At 44.2% G+C, this 13,047-nt stretch overlaps 1 protein-coding gene across 1 annotated transcript in view; it reads right to left on the bottom strand.

Moving 5' to 3' along the window:
• Window positions 1-10,900, bottom strand: part of LOC143295397 (organic solute transporter subunit alpha-like) — a 21,300-nt gene extending 10,400 nt beyond the window's left edge. Inside the window, exons 1-2 of the mRNA XM_076607069.1 lie at window positions 10,355-10,900; window positions 2,550-2,704 (exon numbers count right to left, since the gene is read on the bottom strand). Coding sequence (XP_076463184.1) covers window positions 2,550-2,704; window positions 10,355-10,409 — 210 coding nt within the window. The 5' untranslated portion in view covers window positions 10,410-10,900. The remainder of the gene's footprint in view (window positions 1-2,549; window positions 2,705-10,354) is intronic.
• Between the last annotated feature and the right edge of the window lie 2,147 nt (window positions 10,901-13,047).

Below are 13,047 nucleotides of genomic sequence, written 5' to 3'. Positions count from 1 at the left end.
GTGGACAGATACAGAGAGGGGGAGAGATGAGGGTGGGGAAAAGGGGTGGACAGATACAGAGAGGGGGAGAGATGAGGGTGTGGAAAAGGGGTGGACAGATACAGAGGAGAGATGAGGGTGGGGAACGGGGTGGACAGATACAGAGAGGTGGGGAAAGACCTCGTGCTGACACATACAACATAATACTTTCCCAAAGTTTTTGCACTCCGTTAGGATGTCATTACATATGCTGTATCACACTCATACATACACACGTATGCGCGCACACACACACACACACACACACACACACACACACTGTGTGATGGTGTAAGATATTTGACAGAGTAAAGAGAGGAGGGTGGTGACTGGTTTCTACACACAGAGGGGGGAGAGAAAGGTTATGCAAACACATACAACACAACATTTTCCCACGGTTCACACTGCATTCAAATGTGATCGTATATGCGACATTGGTGTTAATTTTCACTACTCGAGAACACGTGTATAATTATGAAATTATTATACATGGAAAACTGAAAAGCCTATGCTTTGATGAATAATAATAAAAAAAAACAACAACAAAAAACCTCTCACAAAAACTGGAAATCTGTCAACTGTGTTCATCTCCATCACCTGATGTATTGTTGGGGCAGTGAATGAGATACAAAATATCACACGCCTTGGCTACCATTGCTGACTTAACAGACGGGCGCAATAGCCGAATGGTTAAAGGGTTGGACTTTCAAACTGAGGGTCCCGGGTTTGAATCTCGGTAGCGGCGCCTGGTGGCCGTAAAGGGTGGAGATTATTCCGATCTCCCAGGTCAACGTAAGTGCAGACCTGCTAGTGCCTGAACCCCCTTCATGTGTATACGCGAGCAGAAGATCAAATACCTACTTTAAAGATCATGTAATCCATGTCAGTGTTCGGTGGGTTACTGTATGGAAACAAGAATATACCTAGCATGCACCTCCCAAGTATGGCTGCCTACCTGGCGGGGTAAAAACGGTCATGCACGTAAAAGCCCTCTCGTGTACATACGAGTGAACGTGGGAGTTGCAGCCCACGAATGGAGAAGAAGAAGCTGACTTAACAACTTAGAGAACAAAATGAGGAGACTTTTTCCGTTGTGTGGTATAACGAGCACCACTATTGGTTACTTCTATACAATATGCAAATGGCTAACGTTTTCCATATCAGAATTACGATATTTCAACTTGTTTTTCTTCTCGAACACACACACGACAAACTTGACTCGGGAAAACAGACACACTGATACGGAGAATGTAGATCATGCATTGTGAGTATAAATCATGTTGACCTTTTTTTCGTGAGATGCAGAGAGGAAAGCATTCGTGATTTCATACACCTCCCTATCTTATTTTAATTGAAGAAACGGTATTTTTGTACTGGGAATGGAAATTAAGGAGTAAAAATTATAGATTAAAAAAAAAGAAGTTTTTTTGCGGTAACAGTACGTTGAATTGTAGCGCAATATTTTACAAGGTAATATATATATACCTACAAAGTGGAGTGTTGGCCAAATAATAACGCGTCCGCCAAGGAAGCGAGAGGTTTGAGCGCACTGGTTCGAATCCCACAGTCACCAGTAATTTCTCCCTCTTCACTAGAACTTCAGTGGTGGTCTGGACGCTAGTCATTCGGATGAAACGATAAACCGAGGTCCCGTGTGCAGCATGAACTTAGCGCAGGTAAAAGGACCCACGGCAACAAAAGGGTTGGCTCTGTAAAAATTTTATTGTGAAATCTACTTCGATAGGAAAACAAATAAACATTTTAATTACAAGCAGAAAAAAAGAAGAAAAAATGGTTGGCGTGGTCATTGTAGCGACGCGCTCTCCCTGGCGAGAGCAGCCCGAATTTCACACAGAGAAACCTGTTGTGACAAAAAGAGTAATACAATACAACAATACAATACAATACAACACAACAATACAATACAATACAGTGTCCCACAAGCGCATAAACATGTGAGGAATTGCTTCATGGTATGCAGGTATATGATGTAGCTGAAAAATCTGCAATGTGTCACCCCCAATATTATAATCACTTGTTTATGGGCACAACTGAAAAGATCACATTCCTGAAATGTAGAAACAGTAGAAGACTCTGTGTGTGTGTGTGTGTGTGTGTGTGTGTGTGTGTGTGTTCTTTATCATATTCCTTCTGCAGGACATGTTTTGTTTTGTTTTCTTCTTCTCTCTTTCTCCCCTTTCCATATATAGATATTCATTGTACCAGTTTCATACAATTTATACATATATGTTTTTTTCTTCTCTCGTTCTTCTCTCGTTCTTTTCAAAGTTCAACAATACTATGTCTATATTTTGATTATTGTATCACGTTTCATCTGTTTATACGTTGGGGTTATAACCATAATGGCTGTGGCTTTAAAAAAAAAAATATATATATATATACCACACACAAAAAAGTTAGCATTGTGTAGAGTATACCTCACTGAGGGCGTGGAATGGATGTGAGATAAAAGCGCACCAATGCTTATCAATATATTAGATAGATATACTCATACATCCATGTATACCCACAGGGTAGATGGAGATGAGCCAGATGGACTTGATGACGATGTTGAAGTGTTTGTAGGTCTTGATGACGAAGTACACCTCCTCGACGAACAGCACAAAGATGATCACTGTCAGCACCACGTCCACGAACGTGAACACCAACTTCTCCGTGTCTATCACTGTCCACACAGCAAACAACACACATCTAGGTCATCAGACAGACTGAGAGAAATATAGACGCGCCCGCACACACACACACACACACACACACACACACACACACAACACACAAACACACCGCACACACACACACACACACACACACACACACACACACACACGCACACGCACACGCACAAAAAAACCCCTTCCACTGGCTTTACAAAGTATTATGAAATTGCCTAAATCATGAAGAGTAATATTGTTACATTTCTTATTCTACTGTCTCATTTATCATCAAATAATAAAACCAACAACAAACTGAGTTAACAACAAACAAAAATTATCAAATAACAAATTTTGTGAGACATCAGTAATGTTAATGTGTGTGTGTGTGTGTGTGTGTGTGTGTGTGTGTGTGTGTGTGTGTGTGTTAATGGGATGGATGTGGTCATGCGCGTGCGGGCATGGGAATATGTAACTCGGCACCTGTGTGAGACAGGTACTGTGTGCAACTGTGTATTTCATTGTAACATTATTTATTGTGAATGTTTTAAAACTCTTTTTTCTCTTTTAAACACAGACAGCTCAAAAAGGGGGGGGAGTTACTGGTTGGTTATTCAATGTACCATCTGAAATAAAATGTTGATTCTGAAACAGGCAGATAGACAGGGAGAGCGACAGGGAGAGACAGACAGATACACAGATACAGAGTCAGAGAGAAAGAACACATGACCATGCCATTATTCATTAACTGATCAGTTTGTGCTGAAGGCTTTCCATTCTGTTTGAACAAGAAGTTCACCTACTCTCTTTGCAAAGCCCTAACTCTCTCTCTCTCACACGCACACACACACACACACACACACACACACACACACACACACACACACACACACACAGCGAGAGAGAGAGAGAGGGCGGGGGATATATATATCGACATTCAAGCTCAAAAGAAGCAAGCTGTCCACATAAAAGAGGACTTGTACCAACCCCGGCCCCCAGCTGACATCTATAATCATCTATACCAATCTGCACACACCACGGGGGTGCATCATCTTCAGCTGTGACCCTAAAATGCCGCCACTAGGCTGTAATTCATATATTGTGCTTCTGTTTTCTATAGCACACAGCAGCCCGTGTGTGCGGCGAAAGAGGCCAAATCAGTGCCGGGTATTTGAAAGAGAAGTCATAAAATGTAACGTTCAGGGCGGTGAGAAAGTTGTGTGTGTGTGTGTGTGTGTGTGTGTGTGTGTGTGTGTGTGTGTGTGTGAGAGAGTGTGTGTGTGGGTGTTTGAGTGCGCGGCACGTGCGTGCGTGTTTGTGTGTATGTATGTACTGTATGTATGTATGTATGTGTGTGTGTGTGTGTGTGTGCGTGCGTGCCTGCGTGCGCGCGCGCGCGCGTGTGTGTGTGTGTGGTTGGGGTGTGTGTGTGTGTGTGGTGGGGGTGGGGGGGGGGGGGGGCGGGGAGAAAAGGAGTGTCAAAGAAGTCAGTGGGGACGAAACTCAGTGGGACAAACGAATTGCTCACTCTGATTTCACTGAACACAGGCTTCCGCTTGGGGTTTTCTGGGAGCTCGTTCGGTCATGTATGATATGATGAACACCCATAACTTCAGCAAACCTGGATTTATTCATGCCTTTCCCAGATTGACCCCATGGAGTTAACTTGGGGTGGAGTCATTCTTGGTCATAACACCGGGTCCTTGTTCATATCGAGGCCCGCATGCACACACAGAAAGAACTAGTACACAGCGTTGCTATTATCTGTTTATTTATCTGTGTATTTATTCATCTCAGTATTTGTTTATTTTTGCTTCAGTGCATGCCGACTGTGAGTACAGTATGCCAGTCTTCTTCAGTCTCAGTTGAGTCGTTCGTGGGCTGCAACTCCCACGTTCACTCGTGACAGTACTACGGTGTCACGGTACACGAGTGGACTTTCACGTGTGTTACCCTTTTTACCCCACCATGTAAAGGTAGCCATACCGAGTCTGTTTTCGGAGGTGTGCATGCTGGGTATGTTCTCGTTTCCATAACCTACCGAACGCTGATATGGAATACAGGATCTTTTTACGTGCGTATTTGATCTTCTGCTTGCGTAGACACACGAAGAAGGTTCAGACACGAGCAGGTCTGCACATATGTTCACCTGCCAGATCGGAAAAATCTCTACTAACAAGGCGCCGTTACCAAGATTCGAACCCGGGACCTTCATTTTGAAAGTCCAACGCTGTAACTACGTACTCGGCTATTGCGCCCGTCAGTGTGCCAGTAAAGCAGGCCCCCTTTGTTCAGACCAATAGTGATGTGTACCGTGTAGGTAACGATATATGCGCGCGCGCGCGCTTTGTGTATAGTGTGTGTGTGTGTGTGTCTGTGTGTGTGTCTGTGTGTGTCAGTGTGTCTGTGTGCGTGAACACTGACTGCGTTTGGAACACAGTCCAGTTGATGGTTTCAAAGACTCACCGGATCCAGCCGAGTCTGTTTTCCATTCATCCGATGAGCAGACCGACCCTCTTTGTTTTATCTTCATGGCCAAGCCAGTCCCAACAAGCCTGATCTAAGGCAGTTTTGCTTCCCGAGGCTTTTTTCCCTTGCCGTCTGTCCTCTTTGAAAGAGACACTGCAGATGATTGCAGTCTACGAATTGTTTTTAGTTGTGTTTTTTTGGTTTGTTTTAAAACTTAATACTATACGAGCCAGTTGCCATAGCATGCAAATAGATAAGTTCGTTTATTCCTTATAGTCTGTTCATCTAAGATGATGATATTAGACCAGTGAAAATAAATGATATTATTGATATTATTATTATCGTTATTTGGATTAGTATCATTTCTATCATCATGATGATGCCGATTGTTATTATTGACTTTATTAATTGCAAATAAATAAGAAGCCTCATGAATCTTTGACTTTAATACTCTCTATGGCAAGGTAGATTTGGGATATACAAACAATCGCAGAAATGTTGTAGTCAGTCAAATTTGTGACACTGGGCCCACTGACATATCGAAGCAACTGGCTCTGAGAAATTCAGGTCGGCTATGGTGTCGTACAAACAGAAAACCAACTGCCAGGTAAGCTGTAGCACACAGCTAGGCTTTATTGATCGAATCAGTAATGTTTACATCCATCTCAATTAATAATCCGCACACATGACTGAAGTGATCATTGACTCACTGTGGGATGCGATAAAAACAACACCGACAAGATGACGATGGGTATGGATAGCAAACTTTGAAGATAGTCCAATGGAAATGCAATAAACAGATATAAATCATGTAAAACGCTGCAGCAAACTCGCTGTGCAATACCTCGTGAACGCTTGGATCTCATCTCAGGTTTTTGTCAGTACACTTTAGTTATGTTTTGTGGTCGGAACTCAGCGTTTCCCGGTGGCTCCAAAGACCGACAAATTCACGTAGTTTTCAGAATTCATAACCCCCCGGCCACCCCCACCCCACCCCGCCCGTCCCCCTCCAACTGCAACCCCTCCACCTCCGCCCACCCCTACCCCCACCCCACACACGCGCACAAATAGGCATACAACTGCAAAGGAAACAAGAAACGGCGTTACTTTCAAGTTTACACCGAAATGATATTTTTTCACTTATTACAAACGGCAATGCATTAAACAGCAGATCCTCTTGAACGAACACTGAACAATCACGTCGCCCATACTAAGTCATCGCAGGACTGGTACTGGCGATAGTGCGGCTGTCACATCTTTGCGGCCTGACTCCAGTCAACCCAGCACTGATAAGTAACTGAAACGTTTCTGTCGTGGAGGCCGCACTGAGCACCGTGAAGAGCGGTGACAGCCATGGTGTGAGCGTGTCAGTTCCTGGAAACTGATTCCTTTCCCGATGAGCGCAAGTCGATCCTGGAACTCGCTTGTTGCTGACTGAGATGAACTCTACTGACGACTGTACAGGTGAGATTAACGACCTCATGGCCAAATGCATCTCATATCCCCATGCCAACACACACATACACTAAAAACTTACGGCCCCCCACCCCCTCCCCTCCCCCATATCATCCTTAACTATACAAATACACACACGCATGCATAGACAATAGACTGGGGCACACATTATTCCCCTCCCACCCCACCTCCCCTTTTTTCACCAACGTTTCTTTTTCCACGTGCTTCATCACAGTGACTTAATTAAGTACAGAGACGAAAAAATGAACGGCCACGCACATAATGTACGCGGCCGGCGGCACACCCCCGGCCCACCTCCCCCCCCCCCCCCCCCCACGGCCGGCGCACACCCCCACCCTCCCCGCTCCCCCTCCCCCACGCGGCGCGCGCGCGCGCACACACACACACACACGCACTCACACACATACCCAAAAACACACACGAAGGATCGATGATATGAATGCAAACACATACACGCACAAGTGAGCTCACACACTGACAAACACTCCACATATCCCGCTAATAACTCAGTGCTCGATCGACGGACATGAACAATAAACGTCGATTGAAAAGCATGGAGTAATGTCTCGTCTTCCTTTCACACGGCCTTAGGTTACAACTTTCTTTCATGTGCAAGCAGTTCAGTTTTTTGAAAAGACACTTGCCATGGCGTCCTGATCAACATGAAAAAAGAAATGAACAAAAACACAAATTGTTCGAGTGGTCCCTTTTCCCACAACACAACCACTGACACCTGGACACATGATACAAGCGTGTGAACGCGTCCGAAAGTGCAGAATAAAACTCAACAAGAGAGGAAACGGTGCAGCAGGTGAACTGGTACCGCATGAAGAAAAGGAAACTATGGACAATTTAGCATCAGTCATCGCATGCACACACCCTGCACATGCACACTCACTGACACTCACTATTAGCCGGCTACTACTAGTACTAATACGACTACTACTACTACACATACGCACACACACACGCACAACACACATGCACACCGGCACTGGCATACATGCCCCCGGGCGTGCGCGCGGCATGCACTCAGTGAAGCACGCACGCGCACAGAGCGGCGCGCAGATTCTCACAATCTGTCTTGCTGCGCCACCCACTCATCTGCCATTTTGGTTTTCTGATCAACTCATCTCAGCAGAAGCGTATTGAGGCCTGTAATCATAAACCGGGGCTGATCTAGTACATTCTCTAGCCGACATACTTTATAAGCGGCTACTCAAAAAAGCAAAATCAATCAGGCAGGACGAATCAGATCCAGCTTTGGGGATTTTCGAGATGCTCCCCTCAGGCTACAGAAGTATGAGGACGAAAACCAATCGTTTCGCCAATAGCTTTTCCCCGTAGCAGTCAATGCCCTGTCTCTCGAACAAATCCAGTATGATTAAATAGAACTGCAATCAACAACCATTTTCGTGAAGATCTAGTCATCAGTTCCATTCACATGTAATATGCGGCTTCTCAGGGCTGTTTAAACGTGTGTGTGTGTGTGTGTGTGTGTGTGTGTGTGTGTGTGTGTGTTGATATGCACCTGTATGTATCCTAAATTCTACTGTATCTGTGCTTATGTATGATATTCGATTTATATTTGTACCTTTTTATATAACGACTATCCGCCCCCACCCACCCCCCAATATTCCTTGTGACCCTGGTACACTTGGTAATAAAGACATATACTATTCTATTCTAACTAAATATCAACTCTATTGCTCGGTAGGTATACTTGAATGTGACTGATGTTTCCAGTTTTCTTTTCCGCGGGTATTTGTTATTATATTAATTTGACATCCATACTGTAGTGTAGTATAGTGGCATAGTCATTTTCTTCTCCTTTTTTTTCTCTGTATTTTTTCATGGTGTGGTGTGAGTGATGTTGTTCATGTTGTTTGTGACATGTTTCCAGTCTTGTCACGGCATGTGCGGTTAGCTAGACAGTATACAATGTACAACGTTTTTCTAGTGCAAACATCCATAAACACGGATATAGTGTGTGTGCGTGTGAGTGAGTGTGTGTGTGTGTGCGTGTGAGTGAGTGTGTGTGTGTGTGTGTGTGTGTGTGTGTGTGTGTGTGTGTGTGTGTGTGTGTGTGTCTGTGTGTGTGTGTGTGTGTGCGCGCGCGCCTTCGTTCGTTCTGTCCACAATTGTGATTTTACTAGACGAAAATTAACTTGAAGTGTGCGTTTGTGTGCGCGTGCGTCCGTACATGTGTGTGTGTGTGTGTGTGTGTGTGTGTGTGTGTGTGTGTGTGTGTGAACTTTACCCCCATTATTTTCTTCAAGATTTACATTTACAGTTGCAGTCCTTGTAATGCTGTTTCATTTCAACTGGAAAAGCTACGCTTCTAAATGCACTACAGTTACATCAGCAACAACAACAAATCATTTTTATTCACAAGGAAGGAATGTACATGATAGCAAACACATTGTTTGTTTTTGATTTAAATAAACATTAAGATAGGTCTGGCTGTCACACACACACACACACACACACACACACACACACACACAGAGTCTTGGATGTCTGGTTCACTGGTTCATCAGAATCGTTGTTTCGTGAAGTGGCTGCATCACTGTGTAAGTCACTGTGAAGTATTCTCATTGAAGAAAACTGCGTGTCATGTAGCACTGCAAAATGGACTTATTGTTTTGTGTTTTGTTTTTAACAGGCATGTTCAGAATACAGGAGGCTTCTTCTTTTGATGCTCGACTTCTGATACCTGACGTCAGCACTAAGACCTCGGGACACAGACCTTTTTCTATTCAAGACCAAAAGATATGGAACCAAAAGATCAGGCAACCTCCGTCAGTACGATTCCTCCGCACCTTTTAAATCTGGCCTCAAAACTCACCTCTTCTCTCAGCATTCAGTTTCATTGCGACATGTTCATCCAAACAGTGTATACTTTTGAACATGTGTATATGCTTGACTATATGCGTGCATATATTTGTATGTGTACACATATTCATATAAGTTCGAATGTATGTGTGTGCACGGGTGTGTGTGTGTGTGTGTGTGTGTGTGTGTGTGTGTGTGTGTGTGTGTGTGTGTTGAGTGGGAGCCGCAGGTATGTATATATAAAGTTTGAATGTATGTCTATGAGATTTGTTGCATGAATCATGCTCATGCCAGTGTGCATGTAGCCTAGTTTGCAAGTTAGATCAGTTTTGGTGTCCCGCAGGATATGTAACATTGATGTGATTTGTTTTGTATAAAACCATGATTTGTAAAGCATTTGGAGCAGGTTTATGAAAAGTGTGCTGATTAAGTCTCCATTGTTATGATCATGATGTTATAAAGAAATCTTTCTCCTTTCTCCGGCTCTCCTCTGTATGCTTTTCTCCTCCCTTTCTCACACACATGCCTCTCAACGGTGACAGTCGATTTGATTTGCTAGTTCAACGTTTGGTTCCAGTCACTGACATAATTGCCATTTCCAAACCGAAAGGCCTTTAAAGTCAAAAACATTTTTTTTTTCTAAAAAGTTAGTCATGTGAATCTAAAACCTTTTTTTCTTAAAAATTGGTCATGTGAATCAAGTCTAAACACTGCATGACATGTAAAAGTTGACAATACAATATTTTTCGATGCAGTTTAACCGGCGAATCTTTAATTCAAACAAGCAAACAGACATTAGATTACTGATACAAAAACAACTGCTACAGCTACTGTCACGAACCACGAAATTTGGCCCCCATACCCCCTGCACAGGTCTTACATACCGGCATAATATTCTTCGGATGTGGGCAGCAAACTGACGTTCTCGCAACTAGCCATCACGCACAGCAAAGAATATTCCTGTTGTCGAGGAAGCACAATCCACTCAGTCCTCAAGACAGACCGGACTCAGTGGGGACCACACAGAAGGACGGACGGACGGACAGATGGGCCTGTATTGTCACAGTGAACAACTTGAGAAAGCGACCGCTCTAGCAGCGTCTCCTTCCACGCTGTCACAAGGCCACGAGTTCTAGTACGGCTGATACGCACGCGTGACTGTTTAGGCACAGGGTAGATGTTTATAAAGCGTTAATGTCTCTTTATCACAAACACAACTCGTCAGTTTAGCAAATCAGATGCAACCTGTATACTATCTGTTACAGTTTCTGTCAGGTTCCCAAGGCCCGGCAGTAACCCCACAACGGAATGTTGATTCACCTGAAACCCGCCTTCTCTTCTCAGACAACTGAGATGAGGTATACATTACATATGCACACAGGTGTGCAGGCCCCAGTTTTCAACCAACGAGCACAACACTTTGCACAGAAAATATGCGTGGCCTCGAATTTGGCACACACACACACACACACACACACACACAGAGTACAAACGGGGCTAATCTCTCGAGTTTCACGCTCACTGCTGTGCTGTTTGACTCCCGACCACCTACAAGAAAAGACCAGGAGCGTGGGGTGGGAGTGGAGTGGCGGTGGGGGGATTGGAGGGGTGGGTGGGAGGGTGGGGGGCGACACAGGACCCGATGAGGTGAAGCGTGAAGCTGGTTCACCCTGGACTGCCTGGCGAGAATTCTGTTGCATTGTCCCTGCAAGGTGTAATCATGATCTTACCTCAACCGTCAGGCTGGAGCATTTTATCAGTAAACACAGCGTCTTATTCGTCTGCACTGTGCATGTGTTCCAGAACGAAATGGGGAAAAGAAATGCCGGGATGTTATGCACTGGCACGAGGACAGAATTTTACACTAGACAAAATCATGCTAAATGCAGTAGCGTCTAAAAATTGAAAAAAAAAGAAAAAAAAGAAAAAGAAAAAAAGAAGGGCGAAATGGAAACTTACAAAACCCCAGACAGCAGTCTTCATTTATTTATTGTTTAATCACAAAAATGTCTGTTATAAAGATTGAGTAACCGTACATTGTCTAAGAGTGAATAATTGTACCTTGTCTTTAGGTAGGGGGGAAACCGGGCAGGTTCCCCACCCCCCTCTTTTTCCCCTGAAATTGATTGGGTGTGAGTGAATGCACTGATCTAAAAATAGAATATACATATCAGTGATATGAATGTTGTCAAGAATTACAACCTAAAAACGTAGACTAGGTGAACAGCGAGGGATTTTTTTTTCTACACATTTACCCTGCCAATGGCTTTTATTCAAAATGGGAAAAGTTCAATGCAATCAATGCATTTGTTGCTAAGATAAAACCGATTGATGTCTTGTAATTGCAAATTGAATGTTTTCTCTGGCACAAACTCTGCTTGTTCTGAACCATAAGCTGTCAAAGTCTGAGAAACATGCTTTCTTGTTCATCAGTACATGTTCGTTGGTCAAATGACAGACCAAGCTCAGCATTCATCTATTGACATTTTCTTTGTCATGACAGGGGCTAAATATTAAGTCGCTGATAAGTTGATGGAGAGATATATCATTTTGGTTGTCTTTATCTTTTGGCCGGACAGAATGGTTGTATTGACTTTTCTGTCTTTCTTTTGGCTATTATAATGCCGTCTGATCGCTGTGGAGGAAAGTGCCTGTGTATATCAATTATATCATGTCATAAACATGGCCTTTGGAAGGTCCAGTTCCATAAGACGTTGAAGAACAACTACCCCAAATTCAAAACAGAGACCAAGATCAGTGCCAACAGAACTGTGGCGTTGATCTCCCTCCTTCATGGCTCCTGTAGTCTTCGGTCACCTACCGCAGTCACACCTGCCTTCTAGACAGATTCCACAAACACTGGCTCCGCATCATCTTGAGGATCCATTGGAATGACATCACTAATTTTCAGGTCCTCAGGGAAGCCAAATCATCAGCGAGGCTGGCCGTACTGCTGAAGACCCAGCTGCACTGGGCAGGTCGCTTCCAGAACTGAAGACCGTCTATCCAAGTTCGTTCCACACAGTGAACTGTCATCTGGTCACCACATCAGAACAGCACCCTGGAAGCGACAGACATGCTGAAGGCCCTCACAACCTGTGGAAAGCCAAGGTGCTGACGGAAGTGCCTGGCATCAGACCACACCAAGCCACCAGCACCTTTTTAGTAAGCTGTCATGCCAGTCTGAGATGAGGACAAGGCGAAAAAACAGGGGACAAACAGAACCACCATGGTCGACCATTCACTGGCAGCCACTGCAGAAAAATCTGATCTGTCAAGCCGGACTCCTCAGCCACCAGCGTGCTTGCGCTCCAAGAAAACTGAACAGATGTGACCTTCAAACAACCTTTGATCCCGAAGTCATCACCAACAGCAATGACATGATTGCGTGGGTGGGTAATCCGGCCAAACTGGCACAGCTGGAAGCTGTTGTGGACGTTTTCAAGACACGCCATCTGACAAACATCAGAGTAGAATACCTTAGGTTGAGTGGACTGCTGGTGGCACAGGTGACAACAAAAGTGATTATAAAAAAAAAAAAAGTGCCCAGCCCAGGCAGTTAGTCACTGGAGCAGTT

This window comes from Babylonia areolata, chromosome 20 (assembly GCF_041734735.1).
Source record: "Babylonia areolata isolate BAREFJ2019XMU chromosome 20, ASM4173473v1, whole genome shotgun sequence".
Classification (NCBI taxonomy): domain Eukaryota; kingdom Metazoa; phylum Mollusca; class Gastropoda; order Neogastropoda; family Buccinidae; genus Babylonia; species Babylonia areolata.
This window is presented reverse-complemented; position numbering and strand designations above follow the sequence as displayed.